This window comes from Mytilus galloprovincialis, chromosome 7 (genome assembly GCF_965363235.1).
Source record: "Mytilus galloprovincialis chromosome 7, xbMytGall1.hap1.1, whole genome shotgun sequence".
NCBI lineage: Eukaryota > Metazoa > Mollusca > Bivalvia > Mytilida > Mytilidae > Mytilus > Mytilus galloprovincialis.
In genome coordinates, this window is record NC_134844.1 from 46,057,467 (window position 1) to 46,083,992 (window position 26,526).

The 26,526-nt window shown below is 30.9% G+C and overlaps 1 protein-coding gene across 1 annotated transcript; it reads right to left on the reverse strand.

Moving 5' to 3' along the window:
- Positions 1-2,549: 2,549 nt before the first annotated feature.
- On the reverse strand, positions 2,550-26,443 carry LOC143083109 (uncharacterized protein KIAA2013 homolog). Its single transcript, XM_076259341.1, has 15 exons — positions 26,237-26,443; positions 17,386-17,486; positions 16,744-16,866; positions 15,644-15,772; positions 14,672-14,730; positions 13,807-13,911; positions 12,944-13,017; positions 12,064-12,201; positions 11,200-11,296; positions 10,555-10,623; positions 9,609-9,808; positions 9,152-9,267; positions 7,001-7,265; positions 4,117-4,241; positions 2,550-2,801 (listed from the first exon to the last, which is right to left on the reverse strand). Exons 1-15 carry the CDS (start codon positions 26,365-26,367, stop codon positions 2,614-2,616), a joined length of 1,920 nt encoding a protein of 639 aa, XP_076115456.1. The 5' UTR covers positions 26,368-26,443; the 3' UTR covers positions 2,550-2,613.
- Positions 26,444-26,526: the final 83 nt, after the last annotated feature.

Below are 26,526 nucleotides of genomic sequence, written 5' to 3' on the forward strand. Positions count from 1 at the left end.
TACTCAATGCTCTTCACCTTTATACTTGTTTGGCTTTATAACTATTTTGATCTAAGCGTCACTGATTAGTCTTATGTAGACGAAGCGCACGCCTGGTGTATCAAATTATTAAAGCCTGGTACTTTTGATAACTATTTTCACCACTGGGTCGATGCCACTTCTGTTTTACTTTACTAGCAGAGGTATTGTGTCCTATAAGGAGTAGTAAAAACAATAACCGCAAAGAAGTGTAGAGTTAGGAAGTGTTAAATTGGCCTAATAGTTTGACTGTATCAAATAATAAAGTATCAATAGATGGACATTTTTAATCCTTTATAACAAACATATCAAATCCCATGAACAATAATAATTCATACATAGCATAAATAGAATCAGTAGATCCTTCATTCAATAGGCTTATACAACTCATACATTTTGATATAACATAGCACTATAAAATTAAAATAATTTCACACTTATTTTTTGCAACCTCTTGCATACATAAAATATATGCAGATCCTTCAACCTTCTGAAAACAAACTAATAATAAAAATGTGATATATCTTTCCTCTTCAAATAAATATAAGAAGATTTAGGAGAATTTGGAGAATTGCCTATGAGACAAGCTATCTATGAACAAAAATATGACAGATCTCAATAAAATCTTTGTTTCATTTCTTAAATCTCTGTGACCTTGTAGACTTAAAGAATATGATGTTGCTGTTTTTCAATTGCATCTGATAACTTACTTACAGTGGGTCATTTTATAACAAGAAATATGTAATTGGAATTGATGATTGATACAGTCATGAGTGTTGAATTAAAAGATAAATTTATGTTTAAAATATGGGTTTTCAAAGCCAGAAATGTGTTGCGGAACATCTTCAAATACTATCAAGTTTACATTTTGGTATAGGATGTCCCAAAATATACCAATAATATATAAACTTGATGTCCTGGAGAAAAAAATACTGCATTCTGTTAACATCTTTTTCAAAATTTTCAATCATTGTTACACATATACTACAGTAGAATTTAAACTAAATCAATAAAACAAAAAGGTCAGTGTGCTTAAGGAATTCTCTGATATCTGCAAAACAATGTCAGAAGAAAATTTACAGGAGGTTGAAAAGGACTGCTTGATTTGCATTCAACTATTGCCTTTATAGAACATGCATTTGCACTCCTCACACTTCATACACTACTCCCATTTACACATAACATATGATACTTTTTTCATTTTGAACATAATTATAATAAAATAGGAAACGTTCTTGTTAAATTCCTGCTAATGAGAATCTACAAGGATACAAGCGTATTTAAACTTCATTTACTAACTGGTATATATTCCATTCATTTTGAACTTAATAATAATCAAATACCATACATTCTTGTCAAAGTCTGCTAATTAGAATCTACACACATAAGCTACATTTACCAACTGGCATATATAAATAAATAAACAAAAAATATCCACTTCAATAACATACTTAAAAAAACAAGATATCCCACAAAAATATTCCATTGTTATTGCATAATTTCATAAAACATGTGAAAATACATAAATTGGTTTAATTACTCTCCTGATTAGTACTTATGCATTGTCAAACCTGAAGAATACAGTATATAAATATATACATATACATGTATTTATAGGCATTGGGCAAAGAAGGCTATTTTGGATTTCCTTTTTTTTATATGAAAAAAGTTGACTTCTTACAATTTTATCTATTTAGATGAAAATATTTGTCTCTGGTGTTATAATCATACACGTTCCATTAATAACTTGTGATTACTTCAGCTTGAGGAATTTCAAGGAAAGAGAGAAAAAGTTTGCATCTGGGGTTTTGAAAATCAATATAAGGGAATCAGAATAATAACTTTACATGGCTAAATATCCATTAGAAATTGCTTTGAAAAAATAATTCTGCTGTCCATGTTCTTAATAATTATGATGAAACATATACATTGTAATCATAGTCAAAATGAGGAAGATTTTCAATCTGATACATAAATTTCTCGAGATAACTATTCTGTTTGTATCAAACCAGAAACCTCATACCACTATTAGATAATTCATTCTTATACATGGTGAAGGATTTGTAACACAATAATTCAGTGAGACCATTTCATTTCCTGTCATGGTGAATTTATTTAATATTGCAGAAATCAACTTTCCAGTGCTTATAAAGGATGCCAGTCTTACAGTTAAAACCAGTAATGATTTTGAAAATAGATTTGAGGGAATTTTAGTTATTTTATTTATGATTGTCAAATGACATTTGTCTTTACCAGTAAGTAATAATCATCCAATGATTCAAACCATACATATGTTCATGATATTGATAAAATTTAGAAGGAAATAGGGAATGTGTCAAAGAGACAACAACCCGACCATGCACCACCTTTTGAATTTCTTAAGTAATTCTTACACAGGACAAATGCATTTCAATAATTTAAACATTTTCGCAAATTAATTTTTTGATCACACAACTTCTCCAAATAGGCACTTGAAAGATTCAAATTTTTTATCTGGTTGCCTTTCTGACTGGTATCATGTTTCTACACCTGTCTCTATAGCTAGCTGCCATTGGAAGATTACCATCACAACATGGTTACCATGGAAACATTCAATTACACACTATATCTAGTCCGACCATATCTATCCTGTCCTTGGCAGTATTCATTATATATCAGTTTAAATAAAAACAAATGGAATATAATTATAAGGAATGCTAAAGAAGCCCAAAATATAGTTGGAAGTCCTCCAAAATGGTGGCCATGTTTGTGTAACGCAATGACATGGTGTTCATGTGCTGGAGCTGAAGAAAAAAACATCAGAATTTAGCTTAGACAGTAGAACTTGATATTTTAAAAAGCTGCAAGAAGTAAGCACTTCTATTTAAAAAATATTCATATCAGATTACATATTTACTACATCGATAAATATTAAATAGCATACTAATAAGCGTATGAAAATATTTAATGAATACAATTGTAAATAAAATTTTCAAAAGTTTATATGAAAACAAGGTTTGCTTTCACCTAAAATAAAATATATATTTTGATAAAATATTCACAAGATAGATTTTATATGTAATCTGAGCACTGCAGCATTAATAATAAAACATGACATTAATTTCTGAATTTGATGTACTAAGATTCTAAAAATAAAGATTTGTTAATTTATGTTTATCTTGGTGTTTTATGTGATACAAATGCATTTTGTTGAGTCTGTTTATTCACATCTTTTTCAAACTTCAGGTGATGTAGAGACCAGCATATTGGTTAGACAATTATTTATTGTTTAGGATGGCTATGTTTTGTTGTTGGTCTGTTGTCTCATCAGCAAAGATCTCACACCTCCTAGTACTCATATTTTCTTATGTTTTGCTTTTGTTAAAAAAAACTTTTTAAAGCCTTTTCAATGTTCTTATGTTGTAATGTAAAAACAAATTATTTATTGTTTAGGATGGCTATGTTTTGTTGTTGGCCTGTGGTCTCATCGACAAAGATCTCACACCCCCTAGTACTCATATTTTCTTATGTTTTGCTTTTGTTAAAAAAAACTTTTTAAAGCCTTTTCAATGTTCTTATGTTGTAATGTTACACCACTGTCCCAGGTTTGGGGTGGGTTGAGAGCTCACAGACATGTTTAACCCTGCCACATTCATCATGTGCCTGTCCTAAGTCAAGAGCCTTAAGTTTAGTGGTTGTCATTATGTCTGTCATTGTTTTTGTACATTTTTTTGATATCAATTAGGCTGTTAGCTTTCTCAATTAAATTGTTTCACATTTTTTATGCCAGGGCTTATATAGCCAACCATACAGTATGGATTTTTCTCCTTGTTGAAGGTTGTACCATTACCTATAATTGTACACAGCTACTTCATTTAAACTTTGGTGGATAGTTGTCACATGGGCAATCATACCTCGTCTCCTTATTTTTATAACTAACAGATTGAACTGTTCACAAATTTTTTATATTCAGGGCAATTAACACAGTAACACCTTGACATATTGTTAAGAAACTTGACTACTGGTAGAGGTGGTATGTTGACATTTGTTTTTTTGTATCCTTTTTTCAATTGATGTATACCTAAAATCATATTGTATCCATGTAATATAAATGATTACCTTCTTTTATCTCCTTGACATGTATTGTGTGTTTGAGTTCCTCCATGTGCTGTTTATCAGCTGTTATATACAAGATGGAAGTCAATGGTTCTGTCCTCTTTACAGGAAACTGTACAACCTCTTTACTGACAAAATAAAGCAAATATTTGCACAGGCACTGGTCTCAGAAAAAAAAATCCTATATACATGTACCTTAATAAATCGAAATAATTAATATTGACATACTTCGGTAGGCCTGCTACATATCATTCTGACAACAAAAGTAGGCGTGTTATACACCATTGTGTAGAAAAATCAATTTAGATTTACGACATATCAAGTTTTAGTGAAGTTGACAACTGAGAAATTGGCATACAATCAGTGGCGTAGCTGTGTCATTTTTATGTGTACGGCCGAACCTTGGCGAGGGATATGAGGGGTGCCAACCGCTCAATGTTAAAGCACCTGCTGGTAGTGGGACGAAAGGGACGAAGCCCCCGAAAGCTATCGAGAATGAGACACCATAATGATTCCTGTTAGTAAAAAATCATTGATAGCAACATACTTTTGAATCTAAATGGTTCATTTGTTTTGGTTAAATTTTGAAATATTTTAACTTATTCATCGTGTTAAACTGGATGCTAGCCTAATGGTCATTGGTTTTAGAGAAAACCTTCAAACCGATATTATTTTTAAATAAGTTTAAAGGGTGCCGTGAGTGAGCATACAATCGACAAAAGCACCTTTTAATGAACACGAAAAAAAGATTTCTAAGAGGTGCAATATAAAAAAAGTTCGGGAACACCTAGGATTTCTTCTTTTGACAAGAAGTTAATGTAATTGAGAAATTACAAAATGTACGCCCAAACTGCGACCACTTATTAATTGCAGAAAGAAGTACATTTTGTCCTTAAAATACGGGAAAATTAAAGATATAATTGCACTATTATTATTGCTCTGAATACTCTTTTGATCATAAACAGTTTCTGTTCAACTTTCGTAAAATTTCACGGAGATTCATTTAAAAGACTTTATCCACATTCGAAAACTTAATATTGACGCCGCTTTGTCTCGCTTTTGGGAAATAAATCACAGGCTCGACAAAAATACAAACAGCATATCGAATCTGAGCAGATAGTGAAATGCTTTAAATATAAGAAAAGTACGTAGAATTAATAGTAGATTCAGACTTTTACAAAAGATTCGAACAAATTTATTAAATGATCTATTTGAGTAAATTAAGTCCCATTTTATTCAAAATTACAATCCATTGAAAAAAAGAAGCACAAGGATGATGTGCTTTTGACCAGTTTTTCTTATTCTATGTCGATTATTTGTTTTATTTTCAAAATTCAAGTGTACGCCTGGGCGTTTTGACGTAAACGTAGCTACGTGCATGACAATGGAATTTTGCCTATGAACATTTGATATGATATCACTTGTGACTTTTTTCCATGGTGTCTTACGATTTTTAAACCCCTGCCCAACTTTTCTACAATTCTTCCCTCCCAAAACTTTACAATATAAACATTAACACTCCTCTCCCCTTTTTTTATTATCTTTTGACATTCTTCAATACCAATAGTTCACGACAAATCTCTGCTTAGGTACATCTTTTGCTTGGAATAAGGATATTAACTTGTTTCTCACTGTTGAAGGTTTGCTTTGACTTTGAGATGGAGAACAACACTAAAAGCCCTTTTTTTTTAAGGTTTATGAATGGTACATGAAGGGAACATTTTAGTATCATGATATGAAATAAATATTCCATATCTTTCCATTTGTGCACACTGCACTGCACATAAACTGATCAAACAACATAATTTTATCAAGTTTTGAAAATAAAAAATTTAATATTTGTGTGTTAACTTTTGTCTTTAGCTAAATATAACCTTTCCCCAAGAATTTAATATCATACAGATTTTAATCCTTCAAAATTTAAATACTTTTCTAAGGATTATATAGCATTTATTGTTTTTTAATGGTAAGAATCATAATAAATACAGAAAAAATATTGAAACACTCTCAAAGGAGTAGGTGTGGTAAGGACCGATTTTGGCCTCAAATTTCAGGTTCATCTGACGAAAGATTTTGACCACTTTTTAAACACTTAAGTGTCTATTTCACTTGAATCAATTAGTTTGAGTGAACGATTTTAACTGATTTAATCATTAAAAACGATCTGATTCAAGCTCAAATATGAAAAATCTACCAAATATGCCGAAAAATGTCACTTTTCAGATGGTTTTTGTCCAAAATGAAAGTGGCCGCATCCGTGTTCATCCTCAACCTTCATATATGTTATGTATTATCATAAAATATAACTTACATTTCAATATTAAGGATGAACACGAATTTTGCCACTTTTGATTTACACGAAAATCGTCTAAAATTTAACTAAAATGCTAGAATTGTGACTTAATGGTGCTAGTACCCGATATATGTGCATTGTATTGTCAAAAACAGACCATATTTATGTAGCAGAAGCATTCTACTGTCCAATAAATAACTAAAAGTGTACATTTTAACGATTTTGTAAAACTGCTATATTTTGGGGCCAAAAAGGGGTCTTACTGGACCTACTCCTTTGAAAAAATATGTGCATTTTTCATCATGTTCATAGCTATGCTGCATCAGATAGAAATCCACCTTTAATATGCAAATGTATATAAAAACATCTGTTAACTTATTTCAGGATGAAAAATATCTATACAAAGTTTATCATTATTTCATAAGTTGATATAAGAACCTTACAGAACAGACCAAAATAATTTTTTATTTTGTATTTGAATGTTCCAAAATCAATCAAACACTTATACTGGTACATGGATATGTGAACTTGCAAAAGGTCGACTTCTACCCAACAAAGCTCATATTATATTCAATTTCATATTCCATATTATACCTTAAGGCGATAGGTGCATCAATACACCCAGCATCACAGGCATAGTATGGCCGATCATTTCTATCTAATGACACACGTATGACGGCTTTATTGTCTAAATCTACTATCACTGATATGTTAACATGTGTATTGTTGCCATAGTTAAGTCTATGAAATAATAAGTCTCTATGGAGGTCCTTTGGTTCCATCGACATCTCCAAATGGTTGTCGTCAAATCTTAAACCACCAAGACTAAGTAATATGGCTTGTAATACTCCTTCAGCACCTAGCAGAAAATTCAAATGGACAGCTTTAGTCTTTTGTAATATTGCTTACCTTAATGTGTAAAATTTTTACGTTTCTAATCTTTTGACATTTTTTTTTGTCATTGTGTTCCTGCCTCATGGGCATATACCCAACATTTCCTTTTACTCATAAAGTTTCATATTTTGTAAAAAATATGATAGTGATATTTTTTTAAATTGCATAAATGTCATGCACTCAGTATCATTGTCCTTGTATAACGGATAACATATCGATAATAACAAGATTTGACAGAATCAAATATGAGCAGTCCTGTTCCCTTTTTTGCACAACACTTAATTGGGTCATTTAGTTACTATAAGAATACCCAAATCATCAATTGTATAGAATATATAACACAAATAAATCTAGGTCATCCTTTATTTACTTAAAAACAAATTGGAGAAATTCTTATCAACATACTTGAAGTTACTAAATTATCATACTGAGTAGAATGTAATGGCCAAAATAAAAAAAGTGCTTTGTGTGTACTTTTATTCTCTTCTAAACAATCTTCAAACATAAGGGAGGTCATATGATCATGCTGATAAAGAAGTTTTTATCACCAGCAAACTTTGGAATGGTGAAAAATATTTCAGTGCAAGTTATATACGGTACAAATAAACTGAAGACAAGGTCACTAACGTCAAAAGTTACACTCTAAAGAATAATAAAATTACAGAGGTATGCTCATGATTAAATCTATCAGGAGTTATTGCGAACCCTATGATAGGTTTCCATAGATTCACCTGCAAGTTACCTGTCGATTTAAACTTTTGGCAGTTCTATTGTCCCATTTAACAAATACAACAGGTATTGTTCTCTGTGTAGTTTATTCACTGGGACCTTTAAATTTCTTCCAAGAGAAATATATCACTCATTGATTAATTTACCTGAACAAAAAATTGAACTGTCAATGATGAAAAAATACTTATACCAATACTAAGTAAGGACTCACAAAACTGCATGTGGTGTTGTATTTATTCAATACCAATAACTCGTTTTTAATGTGTTCAATATTAATACTGATTCAAAAATTAAAAGTTGATTTCTGATCAAATATTCAATATTTTTGTGTGTTTGATAAATAAAAATTTGAATATTATTATTTTTAAATTAACTAGGTCTTCATAAACATAAGTCTATAAATGAACAACAACAAAAACATGCAAATTCATTGGAAAATACTAAAAAATGTGTCTGAAATAAACTTTTTATTATTAAACCAGATTTTATATTGAACAGATTGAAAATTTATTAATGATATATTGAATAAATACAATATTGCATACAGTTTAAGTGAGTTTATAGAAGTATTTCAATAAAAAAGAAGATAATTTTTTGGTCAGGTAAATTAATCAATGAGTGATATATTTCTCCTAGAAGAAATTTAAAGGTCCCATCAAATAAACTAAACAGAGAACAATAGCTGTTGTATTTGTTAGATGGGACAATAGAACTTACAAAAGTTTAAATCGACAGGTAACTTACAGGTGAATCTATGGAAAACTATCATAGGGTTCGCAATAACTGTCATCAGATTTCTGTATTCTGTTATCGTAACTTTTTGTAGAAGACAACACTTTACTTCCTTATACCTCAGACAAAAAAAAGGGTTGTTCTGGGTTGCTTTCAATATCGTAGTGGCTATGTAGTGCTACCTAGATTTTTGTCTACTGAACGAGTAGCTAGCCTAGCTGCTATCAATATCTATGTAGCAGCTCCACTATCTACACGTTCAATAATCATCAACCTACATAGCCCTATGTAGCTGCTACAATATTTAACACAACCCTGGTGTTGTATATTATTCAAAGGTCTTTCCTTAAAAGATGCTACCAAACAGGATGTAATGAATTATAAATGTACCTGCTCTAACTATAATATTACATCCTTTCTTCTCTAGTGTGATCATCCATGTTGAGGTAACATCAGCAATGTCTTCCTCATCTTTTATCTCTGACCATAATGTTTCAGAATAAAACCTATAATATATAGATATGGATTGTTTTAAGCCAGAAAAAAAAGGTTAAAAGTCATAAAACTATACACAAAAAATTGGAATAAAAGAGGATGAAGAGTTATTTCAAGTAAAAACTTATGCCTCATATTATTTCTTAAAGAAAATATAACAAAAATTAAAAATTAGTTTGTCACTTCATCAGTAGAGTAACTTGTAAAAATAAAAATAGTGGAAGAAAACTACAATCAACACACCAGATCTAACATAAGAACTTATAAGGTGCTTGAATAATGAGACTTTTTAAAAGTGATACTAGAACTTTTAAATTTGTGGCATCTCAAAAATGTAGTGTTTAAAACTTACAATAATGTGTGACCTCCATAACATCTATCTGGATAATGTAAAGTTTTCTGGATCTTTGACTTTTCCTCAACTGTCGTACTCAGCTCATGTAACGGAGCCTGTATGTTACTTAGAACATAGTATATTGTAGTGTTGATTTTATCGCCATTCAGAGAACCAGCTGCCTTGGAGTTACTGATACCAAATCCACTTTTCCATATCTTAAATGAAATTGAAAATTGTACAGAACTGTGACTCCCAACACAAGAACATGTGACTGACAAAAAACAGGCAAATGAACACAATGAAATCATAGGACACATGTATGAGGTTGAATTCGATTTAATGCAAAATACACATGTTCTGTCTTGTGTGATTGTTAGCAAAGGTAATTAGCTGAGAATGCTACAATACTGGAACATATTTAGTATTTTATTCAATTTTAGATATAAACTGATTGAAAGTTTGTTTATTTCATTTTGTTTTTTAAAGTTTTTGACAAAATAATTTATTTTATAACCTAAATAATTTTTTTTTAGACTAACCTAAATAAAACTTGAACATGTTGAACAAATTGCTGACAATGCAGCCAAAAACAGCATACCCAATTTATTCTAGCATTTTCAAGGCAAGAAAAAGGTGCTAATAATCACCCAGCCAGTAAAGAGTGAACACTGTATAAATATACAGTTTACAAGTATTCAGTGGTGTTTTCTTTTGTTTGTTGTTGGGTTTTTGTACTGTCCTATAGTGTGTAACACTTGTTTATTGTTAAAAAATGCATTGACTTCTTTTTTGTGTCATAGGGTTACGTTCTCATTGTCTTTTACTATCATTTTACTTTTTATTCAGGACATTAAATTCTGTACAAGTTTTCATTTATGCAGATCAACAAAAAAATAATTTTTCATTTTGAAAAGATTCAAAAACCTAATATAACTTATTATTATCTTAAATTTCAACTTACATCTCTCCAAACTTTAATATGCTCTTCTCTAAGTGATGCATAATCTATCTTCAAAACAGACTCCAAAAGCTAAAATAATATTCAAAAGCTGGATGTCAATTAAGTTAATATGATGGTGTATGCATTGAAACCTAATACTGATGTTTTCTTTGCTTTACAGCATTTGAATATAAGAATCTAATGTTAACATCTCTCTGGCAAATTAAAGCAGACCACAGATAAATTTTCCCATTCTTTTAATGTTCTTTTTGGTCAAACAGCCCTTTACTTTTCAGCATATTTACACATTCTGCGCTTTCAAATGTTGAGCAACCCTGATAATGGTAAATCAAATTAATGAAATTTATAAAGTGTTATTTTCATGTACTAAGTTTTAATTTAGAAAATAAGTATGAAGAATCTGATATCCACTTATAAATATTGGGATAAATAATATATGTACAGTAAAATCTGAATATAAATGTCACCCTCAGGAACACAGAGAACTTACTGTCAGAGGTGAACATTAAATTGATGTTCAAAGTTTTATATAGGAATTATAACAGTGCGATGAGAAGAGGGTGGCCTGATAAGATAAGTTTTTGCTTTATAATGGTGACCTTTATTTCAGGTTTGACAGTAACTGTATATAAAATAATCGTGTACCTGATCTACACTCCTCTGTAAGTGTTCTGGTGCCTTAGACTTGAGATCTACAGCTTGTGTATAGTTGACTGCTGTTACAACATGGAATCGTACAGATCTGAAATATTGTAATTAAAAAATTTGGGACAAGTCTATTAAAATTATTTGTGACAAGTCTATTAAAATTGTTTGTGACAAGTCTATGAAAAATATTATAGACAAGTCTATTAAAATTAACAAAAGGTTTTAAATAAGCATTATTTTTCTCCTTTAGTTTGGGTTCTTAATTCTTTTTTGACAAAACTGCAATTTTTTTCTAAGTGCAATATTTCTTTGAATTGTATACATTATCAACATCACAGATTTATTGTTTCAGTACTGGATTAATATTCATGATATGTTATGCAGGTCTGATATTCAAATAAGAAACAAACTTAAAGAAATACAACAATATGTCAAGATTCAGTATATGGAGTTCAGCCAGAAGAGTATATTTTTTTTTATTAAAGCCCTTTTAGTAAGAGCAAAATTTGAACCTGGCATTCTGTTTTAAAGTTATCCTGTCTCAATATAAAAGTGTCTATTTTTAAATACAGTAGCAGCATTGTAATATGTCATTGGTCAACATTATTAGCAACCTGTACAAACAAGTGTAGTCTATCCAAGATACATCTTCTAGTTTATATAATCTTAAAATCACTGACTGGAAATAATATTTACAGTTGGTAATGGTTTAGGAATCTCTATTTTCTTAAAAATATTCCCATTAGATTACAAAAAGATACATAACTATAGAGTCAGTAAGCTTGAAGATCATTTAAACTTCCGCTTATACAAGCAGTTGTAATATTATTTTTTGTAATTTTCTAACATAAGTTTTCTTACTTTCCAGCTTTGATGGCTACAGAAGGACCAATTTTAACTGTTGCGATGGCTATATGTACTTTGTACTTTAAATCTGGTATTAGGATGACTCCCTGAGTTGAGGTATACTCCACAGACATTCCTGTAGCATCTGTAGTACTGCAAAGCCAAATATTTTTGATTTCAAGTTACACATTAATGATGGCGGCAGTTAATTAATTAATTGAATTGCTATCAATTTAAAGTACAACAAATTCTATCTTATGAGTTGAATATAAAATAGATATGAGAAAAATATAGACTCCAAAAAAAAAGTAAAAAGATTGAAATGCATGATATGATAAGAGGGCAACTCTATTGACACTAGAGAGCTGCTTCAACTATTAAAGAAAATATAATACATTTCCTTTTCCAAACTATACATGTGAAAATGCAAAAAAATATAATGGGATTTTGTGGTTATAGGTGTTGCCTCAATGTGCATAACAGGCCTTGTGGACATAAAGTTTCATTGACAAGTTAAAAATGATCATACTCAGACTGAAAAATCAACCAATCAAAGAACATGATTTTATGTTTCAGACACATATTTTGTACTCAGCTGAGTTTAGTTTTAAGAAAAAAAAAAGGCTTCCTTGAACTTGTATGCTGCAGACTTTTGTAAAACAAAAAGATCAATCATCTTCATTACAATTTTTCCTTCATCCATGAAAATTGGTACCATCAATGAAATTTTGCCATGATTTGATTTTCCTCTGAGTTCAGTATTTTTGTGATTTTACTTTTTATGAATCAACAATATATTATTGGTTCTTCTTGATCAATAATGTATGTGACTGATCACTAGCCATCTAGATCAGCTGTTTATAGATAACATATAACAAATTTCATGTATGATTACCTTGCTTTACTAACTTTGGCATCCTTCAACTGTGTCTGACCAATTTGGTCTAAATTTACTACCACTGAGTTTTTCTACAAAAAAAGTAAAGTTCGTGTTTTAAAATGATATATTACACTTTTCCTACAACTGTGATTGATTCTGTAGTAGAGAATCAAGGATTATGTATTTGATGACTCATTTCCATCATTTAATTGGACAAGAAAGTCAGGTAGTTTTTGTCAAATGTATGCTCCATTAAAAACCAAAAGACCTGAGTCAGCCATTTTATGGTACAAGAAAATCTGAAAGACTTTAAGAAGTTCAATTATTTTTAATAATAACAGTAGAGTAGGATTGGTATGACACTTCAATCATTGATAATTTTCCCTAGAAATAAATCCTTTTCCATTTGTGAAAGGTTACCAGAAAATGTCATCCATAAATTCAAGAAAGACTGAGGAAGACATTCTTGATGATGGATTATCTCCCATTTAAGTAGGATGTGATGATTAAAAAATACTACCTTTCAAAATAATTGATATTTAGAACTATCTTTTGCTACAATTTAAATACATGACGGTTAAGAAATGCACAATTCCATGTTCCAATTTTGTTTTAAAATTACTATAACTGCTGCAGTCTGTGTAACATATGATTCCAATACAATTTTTGTACCTTTTGTAAAAATAGGAAGACACTAAGCTACTTTGTTATAACGCTGAAAAAGGTCATATACGTTTTTAATTCAGAATGTTGTTATTTTTTTTCAAACAAACTGGATACTCACAATATTTAGTCCAAATATCTGTTTTAATTCATTTTAATGTTTTCTTCATTATATAATATAAGTAAGAAAAGTATCTCTTGTGTTTTGAACTTACACTAGGATTTCTGATTTTGATATCTTGTACTAATATAGAAGGTCTAGTCCTACTGGCATAAACCAAGGATTCTACTGTAAGACAATTACTCCTCCATCCTTTATCCTGGAAAAAAACATTAGTACAATCATTCACTTTTCCCCCCTAATACATTCATGTCTAAATCTTTTTTTGGTATTGACATTTTTGCAGATGAGGATTGACACAAGGTTGCGTGTCTTTAAATGTAAGCATGGTGATTACTGTGTATGCATAATTCCTGTAATAACAATTCCATGGATTCTGTAGGTGAAGTTGAACCATGAATTTCAACGTTCAAAGAAGTTCACATTTTCTATAGGTGTTTAGGCAGACTTTGGAAAAAACACAAAATAAAATCTCAGAAAATATCATTTTTTATCAATCCACAATAAGTTTTTTCTGGTTACCATGGTTACTATTATTCACTGTTCTATATATATAACAGTAAGTGATAAAAAAAATCTTGTCAAATTTATTATTCCTTTACTATTGTCTCTTGAATACTGTAAATTCAGAAATTATTGCGAGGTTTTTATTATTGCGAATAATGCGTCTGAGTTGTAAACGCAATAATTAAAACTCGCATTTTGTAATATTTTAACTGAATTAAGCATGACTTTTCTCAAAATCGTAAAAAATTAAAATCGCATTCAAGTGTAAATTGACAGAATCGCAATAATAAATGCATGCAATAATTTCTGAATTTACAGTATTCAACATCATGTTTATTTTTTACTTTGCATTAAAGCATCAGATTAACTAAATCTCATAATAATATATTTGAGAAAATTTAATACAAATTATTAGCATGATTAGTGTATAAAATTTATAAATTCAAACTTACAACTTCAAAACATTGTATCTTTTCTGCTATTCCATGATGTATATTTAAGACTGTTGCATCTGTAATTGAAAAATCAGAAATAAAAGCACATTCACAACAGTGGCCAAGTTTCATAATATTACATAAAGATTTAAAAAAATTATCAATGTTGAAAAAATTAATATATAAACTTGAGGTTTAACAAGAACTATCTTTAAAAAAGATATCCGACGTATTTAAATTTGAGTATATGTTTAAAACTATCATTTTGATAACCTTCAGAAGCACAAAGATACCATTTAAACGTTTTCTCTGTTTGTGTTCAGTATTCTCGGTCCTCGTATCTTTCTGTTTACATTCACCTAAACCCAGCGGAAATCTCACATGCGTAGGTGCGTTCTAAAAGTCATGTACGTTCGTACAACAAAGTTTACATTAAAAATTATATAATTGTCCCGAATAAACAGCTGTCACATATGCAAAGAGCTACTGGAAAAACAATTATTTTAATAAAAATATGAATCTTCTTAAGATCTAGTTCAAATATTTATAGTTTTTCACTTGCTTTCCATCACGATATTATTAACGAGACGTTTTCTCAAACACAACCAAATCACCCACCATGACAGCATTTTGTCCAATCACAGAAAGGATTTTCGAGCATGCGTATTCTGTTGCCATAGTTAAGCGTCCTTAAGTTCAAAGGGCACAAATCGAAACTAATACCGACTACGTCGAAAAATAAAATCAATGTTAGTGCCTGTTGCTACGTTTAAACCAACAGCATTTTTTGCACCTGTTCTCAGTCAGGAACCTGTTGTTCAGTAGTTATTGTTTGTTGATGTGGTTTATAAGTACTTCATATTTTTTATACAGATTAGAACGTTGGTTTTCCTGTTTGAGTGATTTTATACCAGTCATTTTGGGACCCTTAAAAGCTTGCTGTTTGGTGAAAGCCAAGGCTTCATATTGAATTTACTATGAAACACTTACCCTTTGAACTATAGTCATCTAAATGTGCAGTAACTATAGGATAATACTTAACAGGTAATGACAAAGCCCTGTTAAGTCTGATGTACATTCCTTTCTCACTGTCTAAGGATACCGATACCTTTCCATTTCCTAAAAATTAAAAGCAAGACTGTAAAGAAAGGCTCATTATCTTTTTATGTATTTTTAGATGTGCCACAAAAAAAACTTTTTTCTGATATGGACATACAGGCAACAACAAAAAAGACTTCACTAATAAAACTGCAACAGCTATATTGATTGAAACCAATCATACAATACATGTGTATCATGTGTATAAACGTAAATTCTGTTCAGCCTTTCGGTCAATATTGAGACAAATCCAGTGCCTTGAAATCAAGCATTGTTCAGCCATTTCACTTGTCATGTCAATAAATTCTGATTTGATCAGTCTTTTCAGAATACTTATAAATTTATTTACTAGTGTACAATAATCTAAATATGATCATGTACCATTGACATACCAACAGTAGTTCCCCATAAACAGACCTAATCACAAACTTATACATGTAAATGAGGATATTTTTCAATTTCAATAGATGATATGTGAGGAGGGTCAAATAACCTCCATGGAAATGAGAGGAGCTAAACACTCAAACAACTGCATACCAAATATACCAAGTGACTGAACAGCTGTGGATAAATATTTGCAAAAAGAAAGAACATAAATGTAACTGGATTCAAAAGCAGAGAAATAACTTAAGATTTGAACTGATTTAACATATTATTTATGTTTCAACATTTTATCTCATGTCAACAATAGAATGGAACACTTCAGACTAAATTGATTTTCTAGCAATTTTCAAATTCAATTTAACATTGTGATGGATCTTAATGAAACTTTGCATGAACATGATGAAGGTGAATCACATTTTTGCCATTTAGTTCTGATTACAGAAATCAGACTACAATTCTTACATTTTTGAGTACATTGTATTTGTTACTTATTCAACATGTTCAATGTATTATAATTCTGAAAACTCCTTCTCTATCAATTCAGTTAAGTTTGACTTAAACAGAATGATTCTTAAACAAATCTTATATTTTAATAAATGTAAACTTACCAACATAAGCTGGGTAGAATTGCTCTCCAGCTTTCAGTGGGTAGCGATTTATAAAAGCATCATATTTTTTTACTTCACTTTTTAGAAACCTTAGATTATCATCAATGCATAATGAAGCTGTTTCTGCAAAAGAAAAAAATATATATCAGACAGTTTATAATGGTTAGACCTTGTCTTCAAACTTCTTTACCTATCACCATTTGTGTAACATTAATTCAAAGTAAAAATATTTTTGCAAAATACTTTTTGTAAGTTCTCAAATTTTTCGACTTGACTTTTGGGGCATTTCATAGCTGACTATGTTGTATAAGCTTTGTTCATAGTTGAAGACCATTCAGTATCTTATAGTTGTAAATTTCTGTGTCATTTGGTCTATTTTAGACAGTTGTTTTATTGGCAATCATACCACATTAAGGCACATCTTCTTTTTAACATTTACTCATGTTACTTAATATGCTTAAGTAATACATGTATTTCATTGACCGCCAAATCAATAAAACTCTCAAAACTTCTCAAAGTATGGATGATTAATTCAGAAAGTTTTCAGAAAGTTTTCAGTCTATTTTTTTTTTTGTCATCATAGTCAATGTATTCATCATGTTCATACTAAACAAACAACTTTGCCATAAGAATAATTTTTACCGTCAACTGGTGCTGATTTTCGTCCAATGCTGGGAATTCTAGAGCCAAGTAAATACAGAAATACTAGGAAAATTAATATTCCAACAATTATCTTCCTTGATCTGAAAAAATAAGCAATACACCAAAAGATGCATACATTTACAATGATTTATAACATTAACATATATAATATATACAAAATATAGAGCTGATATTTCAATTTTTAATGGTTTTGAAATAAGCATGATAAAATGGTGTTTTCTGATGAGTTGATTAGAAAATTTCCTTTTTGTCATTTTGGACATCATGTACGTTTTTTCAAGGAACAACTGTATTAAAACATTGCAAAGAAAAAGTTATGAAACCTGTATGTATGTGTCTGTCCGAAGTCAGGAGCCTGTATTTCAGTGGTTGTCATTTGTTTAAGTGTTACCTATTTGTTTTTCATTCATTTTTTTGTACATAAATAACATGAATAAGGACGTTAGTTATCTTGTTTGAATTGTTTTACATGTACATTGTCATTGCGGGGCCTTTTATAGCCTACTATGCAGTATGGGCTTTGCTCATTGTTGAAGGCTGTTTGGTGACTTATAGTTGTTAATTTCTGTGTCATATGGTCTCTTATGGAGAGTTGTCTCATTGGCAATTATACCACATCTTCTTTTTTATACCTTCGTATTGTAAAAACTAATTGGCATGAGGTTATTGAATTGTCTGCAGATAAAATTAAAGATGTGTTTACATTGTACCTTCGCAAATGTAAGTTGCAAAATAGGTCATGCAAGTTAGATATGTGAGGGTGATAATGGGGGTACCTTCATGACGAATAACGATAACCAGGTGCTCCGCAGGGCGCAGCTTTATACGACCGCAGAGGTCGAACCCTGAACAGTTGGGGCAAGTATGGACAAAACATTCAAGCGTGATACAGCTCTGAATTTGGATTGTGATCAAATTTTTGACATTACATGGTTTTTTTTACACAAAACAAATGTCAAGATTTTACAAATCAATTAAAGATTTCTTCTTCAAACTTATTTAAATCTAAAATTAAATAGTTGACACAGCATAGGTTTCTGACACAGAATGAATGTGGTTTAATGAACTTAAAAAATTTTTTTTGCCTTTGAGCAATTCACTATGCTGTTGAATATTATCCTCTAAAAAAAAATGTTTGAAGAAATTTTCTTTTTATTTATGAAATCTGAAATGAGAAAAATTTAACCCCCCCCCCCTTTTTTTTTCACATCCCCGTTTCCCTTTTTCCAAAACTGATATCAATTCAAATTTCTAATGGAGTTTGCAACAATAACTACTCTTCTAAATACATCATTAAATATTAAAATGTAAAATAAAGTGCTTGTTAACACTGAATGGTAAAGATTGGTTGGTAGTAAAAGTGAATATACATTGTTTATTGTATAAAACAATAAAAAAAACTTCATCAGCAACATTTAATATTGGCAAATTTCCAATGAAGTTATTTACATAAAGTTATTGGCAAATAAAAATAGAAAATGACATCATAGTCATGTCTGGCAAATGTCCAACATACATTATCTAAAAACATTTTAGATAAGATAAGGAAAACCAGATGCTCCGCAGGGCATAGCTTTATACGACCGCAGAGGTTGAACCCTGAACGGTTAGGGCAAGTATGGACACAACATTCAAGCTGGATTCAGCTCTAAATTTGGATTGTGATTAAATAGTTGACACAGCATAGGTTTCTGACACAGAATGAATGTGTTCTAATGAACTTAAAATTTTTGTTTCTCTTAGAGCAATTCACTATGCTGTTGAATATTAATCCTCTCAAAAAAATGTTTGAAGAAATTTTCTTTTTTATTTATGAAATTTCAAATGAGAAAAATTGAACCCAATTTTTTTAATCACATCCCCCTTTCCCTTATTCCAAAACTAATCTCAATTAAAATTTCTAATGGAGTTTGCAACAATAACTACTCATTTAAATACATCATAAAATATTAAGATGTAAAAAAACTGCTTGTTATCACTGAATGGTAAAGATTATTTTAATTTATCAGTTGGTAGTAAAAAGTGAATATACATTGTATATTGTATATAACAAAGATTTAAGTTGATTCTGGACAAAGAAAGATAACTCCAATTAAAAAAAAATCTTGCTATTGCACAATATTTTGCAATTAGATATTTCTTGCTTACTATTCTGGACAAAGAAAGATAACTCTAATTAAAAAAAAATTTGATATTTCACAATATTGTGCAATTAGATATTTCTTGCCATTGCGCAATACTGTGCAATTGAAAAGACTTGCTATTGCACAATACTTAATATAATAATTTTAGATCCTGATTTGGACCAACTTGAAAACTGGGCCCATAATAAAAAATCTAAGTACATTTTTGGATTCAGCATATCAAAGAACTTCAAGATTTCAATTTTTGTTAAAATCAGACTAAGTTTAATTTTGGACCCTTTGGACTTTAGTGTAGACCAATTTGAAAACAGGACCAAAAATGAAGAATCTACATACACAGTTAGATTTGGTATATCAAAGAACCCCATTTATTCAATTTTTGATGAAATCAAACAAAGTTTAATTTTGGACCCCGATTTGGACCAACTTGAAAACTGGGCCAATAATCAAGAATCTAAGTACATTTTTAGATTCAGCATATCAAAGAACCTAACTGATTCATTTTTTGTCAAAATCAAACTAAGTTTAATTTTGGACCCTTTGGACCTTAATGTAGACCAATTTGAAAACGGGACCAAAAGTTAAGAATCTACATACACAGTCATGACAGTTAGATTCAGCATATCAAAGAACCCCAATTATTCAATTTTGATGAAATCAAACAAAAGTTTAATTTTGGACCCTTTGGGCCCCTTATTATGTTGGGACCAAAACTCCCAAAATCAAACCCAACCTTTCTTTTATGGTCATAAACCTTGTGTTTAAATTTCATAGATTTCTATTTACTTATACTAACGTTATGGTGCGAAAACCAAGAAAAATGCTTATTTGGGTCCCTTTTTGGCCCCTAATTCCTAAACTGTTGGGACCTAAACTCCCAAAATCAATACCAACCTTCCTTTTGTAGTCATTAACATTGTGTTTAAATTTCATTGATTTCTATTTACTTAAACTAATGTTATTGTGCGAAAACCAAGAATAATGCTTATTTGGGCCCTTTTTTGGCCCCTAATTCCTAAACTGTTGAGACCAAAACTCCCAAAATCAATCCCAACCGTTCTTTTGTGGTCATAAACCTTGTGTCAAAATTTCATAGATTTCTATTAACTTAAACTAAAGTTATAGTGCGAAAACCAAGAAAATGCTTATTTGGGCCCTTTTTGGTCCCTAATTCCTAAAATGTTGGGACCAAAACTCCCAAAATCAATACCAACCTTCCTTTTGTGGTCATAAACCTTGTTTTAAAATTTCATAGATTTCCATTCACTTTTACTAAAGTTAGAGTGCGAAAGCTAAAAGTATTCGGACGCCGGACGACGACGACGACGACGACGCCGACGCCAACGTGATAGCAATATACGACGAAAATTTTTTCAAAATTTGCGGTCGTATAAAAAGCTTCATCAGCAACATTTTATATTGGCAAATTTCCAATGAAGTTATTTACATAAAGTTATTGGCAAATAAAAATAGAAAATGACATCATAGTCATGTCTGGCAAATTTCCAACATATATTATCAACTACTATTCTATACAAAGAAAGATAACTCCAATTGAAAATTAATTGCTATTGCACAATATTGTGCAATTAGATATTTCTTGCTACTGTGCAATACTGTGCAATTGAAAATTTCTTGCTATTGCACAATACTTGATATGGAATTCTGATTTGGACCAACTTGAAAACTGGGCCCATAATCAAAAATCAAAGTACATGTTTAGATAAAGCATATCAAATAAGCCCAAGAATTTAATTTTTGTTAAAATCAAACTTAGTTTAATTTTGGACCCTTTGGACCTTAATGTAGACCAATTTGAAAACTGGACCAAAAATTAAGAATCTACATACACAGTTAGATTTGGCATATCAAAGAACCCATTTATTCAATTTTTGATGAAATCAAACAAAGTTTAATTTTGGACCCCCATTTGGACCAACTTGAAAACTAGGCCAATAATTAAAAATCTAAGTACATTTTTAAATTCAGCATATCAAAGAACCCCAAAGATTCAATTTTTGTTAAAATCAAACTAAGTTTAATTTTGGACCCTTTGGACCTTAATGTAGACCAATTTGAAAACGGGACCAAAAATTAAGAATATACATACATAGTTAGATTCGGCATATCAAAGAACCCCAATTATTCAATTTTTGATGAAATCACACAAAGTTCAATTTTGGACCCTTTGGGCCCCTTATTCCTAAACTGTTGGGACCAAAACTCCCAAAATCAAACCCAACCTTCCTTTTATGGTCATAAACCTTGTGTTTAAATTTCATAGATTTCTATTTACTTATACTAAAGTTATGTTGCAAAAACCAAAAATAATGCTTATTTGGGCCCCTTTTTGGCCCCTAATTCATAAACTGTTGTGACCTCAACTCCAAAAATCAATCCCAACCTTCCTTTTGTGGTCATAAACCTTGTGTTTAAATTTCATTGCTTTCTATTTACTTATACTAAAGTTATTGTGCGAAAACCAAGAATAATGCTTATTTGGGCCCTTTTTTGGCCCTTAATTCCTAAACTGTTGGAACCAAAACTCCCAAAATCAATCCCAACCGTCCTTTTGTGGTCATAAACCTTGTGTCAAAATTTCATAGATTTCTATTCACTTAAACTAAAGTTATAGTGCGAAAACCAAGAAAATGCTTATTTGGGCCCTTTTTGGCCCTTAATTCCTAAAATATTTGGACAAAAACTCCCAAAATCAATCCCAACCTTCCTTTTGTGGTCATAAACCTTGTGTTAAAATTTCATTGATTTCTATTTACTTTTACTTAAGTTAGAGTGCGAAAACTAAAAGTATTCGGACGACGACGATGACGACGACGACGCCAACGTCATAGCAATATACGACCAAAAAATTAAAATTTTTGCGGTCGTATAAAAAACCTTGCCAAATGACATTTATAATCAGTCAGAGCTCAGACATAAACAAATCGATTTTTGTTTTTGACTTAAAGAAGTCAAAACATGTATTTATTATAAAAACGTGAATTCAATTTTAGACTTATCTAAGTCACATTAGGTCTATTTATCATGTTTATGTTGATGAAAAAACTTAATTTTACTTAGTGACCAAAGTATACCACCTATGACAGCAAAAACTTGTCTGAGAGTTCACAAGAACTTGAGCTATCTATATTTAATTATCTAATTGAACATCCACAGATGGTTTACCTCATTAAGTGTGGTTCCAGGTGGTTGCATTGTAAGGTTAATTAACATTACATGTATCTCCGATTTTTTAGACTCTCATTCATATTTTTCTTTAGAAGAGAAAGCATTTGTCTTTCAATGTTGTCATTATTTGATTTAGATGCATGACCTTTTTATAAATATGCGTGGGTCTTGAAGTTAACCAATTTTGATAACTTATCGACTTGTCATCGCCAGAAATTAGTAGTGCTTTTGCTAATTAATATTCATAATATGTAAATGAGAATTGTACCACGTGATAATAGTTTGAACTGGGCTGGCTTGATATCACTAAAATCTTTAAAACACGGATATTATAAGTTGCCCGTCACAGAGTCCTTATTTACAATCACTTTTATATATCCGTAAAGTTGTTAGGCGGTCAAAATCAAAACAACGAACGCGAATTTAGTGAATTTTTCATGTTTTCGTGAGTTATTCTTCTAGAAATAGGGGCATTTTAACTTTACGTGGGAACCTAGAGTTCAATGACTACACATATAAGGTTTGGACTTGCTTATTCTTTGGACATTCAAGTTTCAAATTTCACCCCGGCAACCTGTTTTTCTAATGACCTTGTAAGCCAATTTCCAACACGAAGTTTGCAAATTTGACGTTTCAGCCATTTCAGCCTGTACTTTACACTGCAATGTTAAAAGCCTCTCGCTTCAATTTCTAAAATAGCTCGGGAACCTTGATTTTTGCAACAACAGTCATTATGTTTCGTTTAAATGGTGTATATTGTTGTGTATACTTATTTTCTGCCCCGGCAACCTGTCTATCACTTAAATTAAAACAGACATTTTTTTCAAAATTCCCTATCATTTTAATATAATTTCCGTGACCCGTATCCGATTTCTTTAGTATAATATTCAAATAAGCAAAGTGGCGTTGATTTCTGGATATGTAGGAGTCGATATTTGAAACTTTTTGATTCTGGTCAATTATATCTTGCTTAACAATATTTGACTTATTAAAGTCATATTTTGTCTTGCATTAAAGGGAGACAAATCCTAAAACTTACAAATTTAGACCTCTATGAGAATGCTAAATGATAAAAGTATTAATGAAATGTGGAAATGTTTCTCTTCTGTTATGTCCGATAACATTGATAGATTTATTCCGAAGAAAAAAACTGACCGTAAATTTATAAGCCCACCTTTGTGGATGGATAGAGCTACTAAGTCTGCAATTGTCAAGAAACGTAAATCATGGAAAAAATATAAATATTCAAGAAATAATTTGTCATATGTTAAATATGTGAAGGATCGCAATGAATGTACAAATGCTGTTAAAAATGCTAAACTTAGTTTTGAACAAAAAGTGGCCTTAGAATCAAAGACTAATGTTAAGTCGTTTTGGAATTATGTTAACAGTAAACTCAAGACTAGATCAGGAATAGGCACGCTTGAGAAACCGGATGGTACTTTAGCATCCAGTACTGCTGACAAAGTTGAAGTTTTAAATCAGTTTTTTACTAGTGTTTTTACTCAAACAGAGGACTTGAAAGATTATGATACTAATTCAGTGTCGAACAATTTTTTAAATGATATTAATATTTGCCAGGAAGATGTGTTAAAGAAACTTAATAAATTAAAGACAGATAAATCTGCAGGACCTGATGGTCTTCATCCGAAAGTTTTATATGAAGTTAGAAATGCAATTTGTTATCCATTGTTTTTAATTTTTAACAAGTCTATCATAGAGGGTAAAGTTCCAGACGATTGGAAAAATGCCATAGTATCACCGATATTTAAGAAAGGGAAAAAACTGAAACCTGGTAATTATAGACCTGTAAGCTTAACATCAGTGGTATGTAAGATATGTGAATCCATTATTAGAGACAATATTATGAAGTTCATTCTCACGAACAATCTTTTCACTAGTAGTCAATATGGCTTCCGTCCCGGTAGATCATGTGTTACTCAACTCCTAGAAGTTCTGGATGAGTGGTCAGAATTAATTGATAGTGGTTTTCCACTGGACTCGATTTTCCTTGATTTTTCCAAGGCGTTTGATACCGTGCCACATCAGCGTTTATTTTTGAAACTTGAAAAACTTGGAATAAAGGGCTGCATTTTGAATTGGATAAAAAGTTTTCTATCTGGGCGTAAGCAATGTGTTCGTATAAATAATACAACATCAACATGGTCAGACGTGGTGAGCGGTGTACCTCAGGGAAGTGTTTTAGGACCAGTTCTTTTCTTAATATTTATAAATGATCTTCCTGATGTAGTAGAGGGTATAGTAAAAGTTTTTGCTGATGATTGTAAAGTTTATTCTAAAGTCTCGTCAGATTATGAGCGATGTAAGTTACAGGAAAATTTGGACAGATTATGTGAATGGTCAGATATGTGGAAATTGAAATTTAATGCTGCTAAATGTAAAGTATTGCATATTAATCCTGACAATGACCTGCAATATCGTTATACCATGTTGGATGAATCCGGAAATTTTATTGCATTATCTACAGTGAACGAAGAAAAGGATCTGGGAGTAACTTTCGAGTCTAATTTGAAATTTGAAAAACATATAAGTGATATTTATAACAAAGCCCAAAGAGTGCTGTCTCTTATTAATCATTCTTTTGATTACATGGATCAAGATATGTTTCTTACTATTTATAAATCAATAGTGCGTCCACTGCTAGAATATGCGACATGTGTCTGGTCACCGTATCTTAAAAAAGACATCCGCAAATTGGAATCTGTACAAAGAAGGGCCACAAAGCTGGTAAAAAATATTTGTCATCTTAATTATGAAGACAGGCTACGTTCATTGGGTTTGCCAACCTTGGAATATCGTAGGGATAGGAATGATATGATACAAGTCTACAAAGCGTTGCATGGTATAGATGACATCGACTGGATGAGCCTATTTACTTTAGCACCATCTAATAATACTAGAGGTCACTCATTAAAACTTTTTAAAAAACAGTGTAAGACCACACATAGACTAAATACTTTTTCAATTAGAGTAGTGGATCAGTGGAATAACCTGTCAGATTTAACGGTGACGGCAAAGACTCTGAATAATTTTAAGTCTGCATTAAATGGCGAAAATTGGAACCTATATAAATTCATATGTTCGTGTTAAGTGTTTCAGCTGCGCACACCTAAATAAGTTATTTTTTGATAAGTTTAATACATTATATATAAATGTATTATAATGAGATGATAAATCATATACGACAATCCAAGATGAGGGGTCAGTAGAAGCCTTTGGCTTATGTAACGACCCGAAGATAAAGGTATAAAGGTATAAAGGTATAAAAAAGCAGATTCAGACTTATTTATGTCTGAGCTCTGACTGATAATTGGTATTTTTTGGTGCACAACAATGAAATGTAGACTTTTTTAAGAGAATGATGAGCACAGGACAAACCACTGGGTAACTTAAGGAACCTGTGAAAAATCGTAGAAAACATTAGACACAGTCTAAAATTAGATCTGACTGTTTTGGTTTCTGTATCATGTTTTTACCTGCTTAAAGAATTAAGCCTATTAAGTGAATTCACTGCAAACCCTTTAACCCACATCTGACGGACTCTAAATATCACTGGTACTTTACAACAAATAATTCTTCTCATGAAAATCAGACCATGCCTTATCATGCTATGTAGAAAGTTTTGTACTGCCACATCCAATATCCCATGTCAACATCGTATCCGTCCGGATTTGTTTTTGAAATGTCAGATCCTGATCGGGCAGAATGTTTAATAAAAAATCTAAAGAAAAAAATCAGTTTTGTATTCATTTGAATTCATTTTATC

Excerpts from the sequence above, each read along its gene's own strand:
- LOC143083109 (XM_076259341.1), bottom strand. The coding sequence starts at position 26,367 with ATGATAAGGCATGGTCTGATTTTCATGAGAAGAATTATTTGTTGTAAA. Across the intron at positions 14,731-15,643 it reads AGATGACTATAGTTCAAAGG|ATGCAACAGTCTTAAATATA; the intron begins GTAAGTGTTTCA and ends TTTCAATTACAG. Across the intron at positions 9,268-9,608 it reads TATGGAGGTCACACATTATT|GTTTTATTCTGAAACATTAT; the intron begins GTAAGTTTTAAA and ends TATATATTATAG.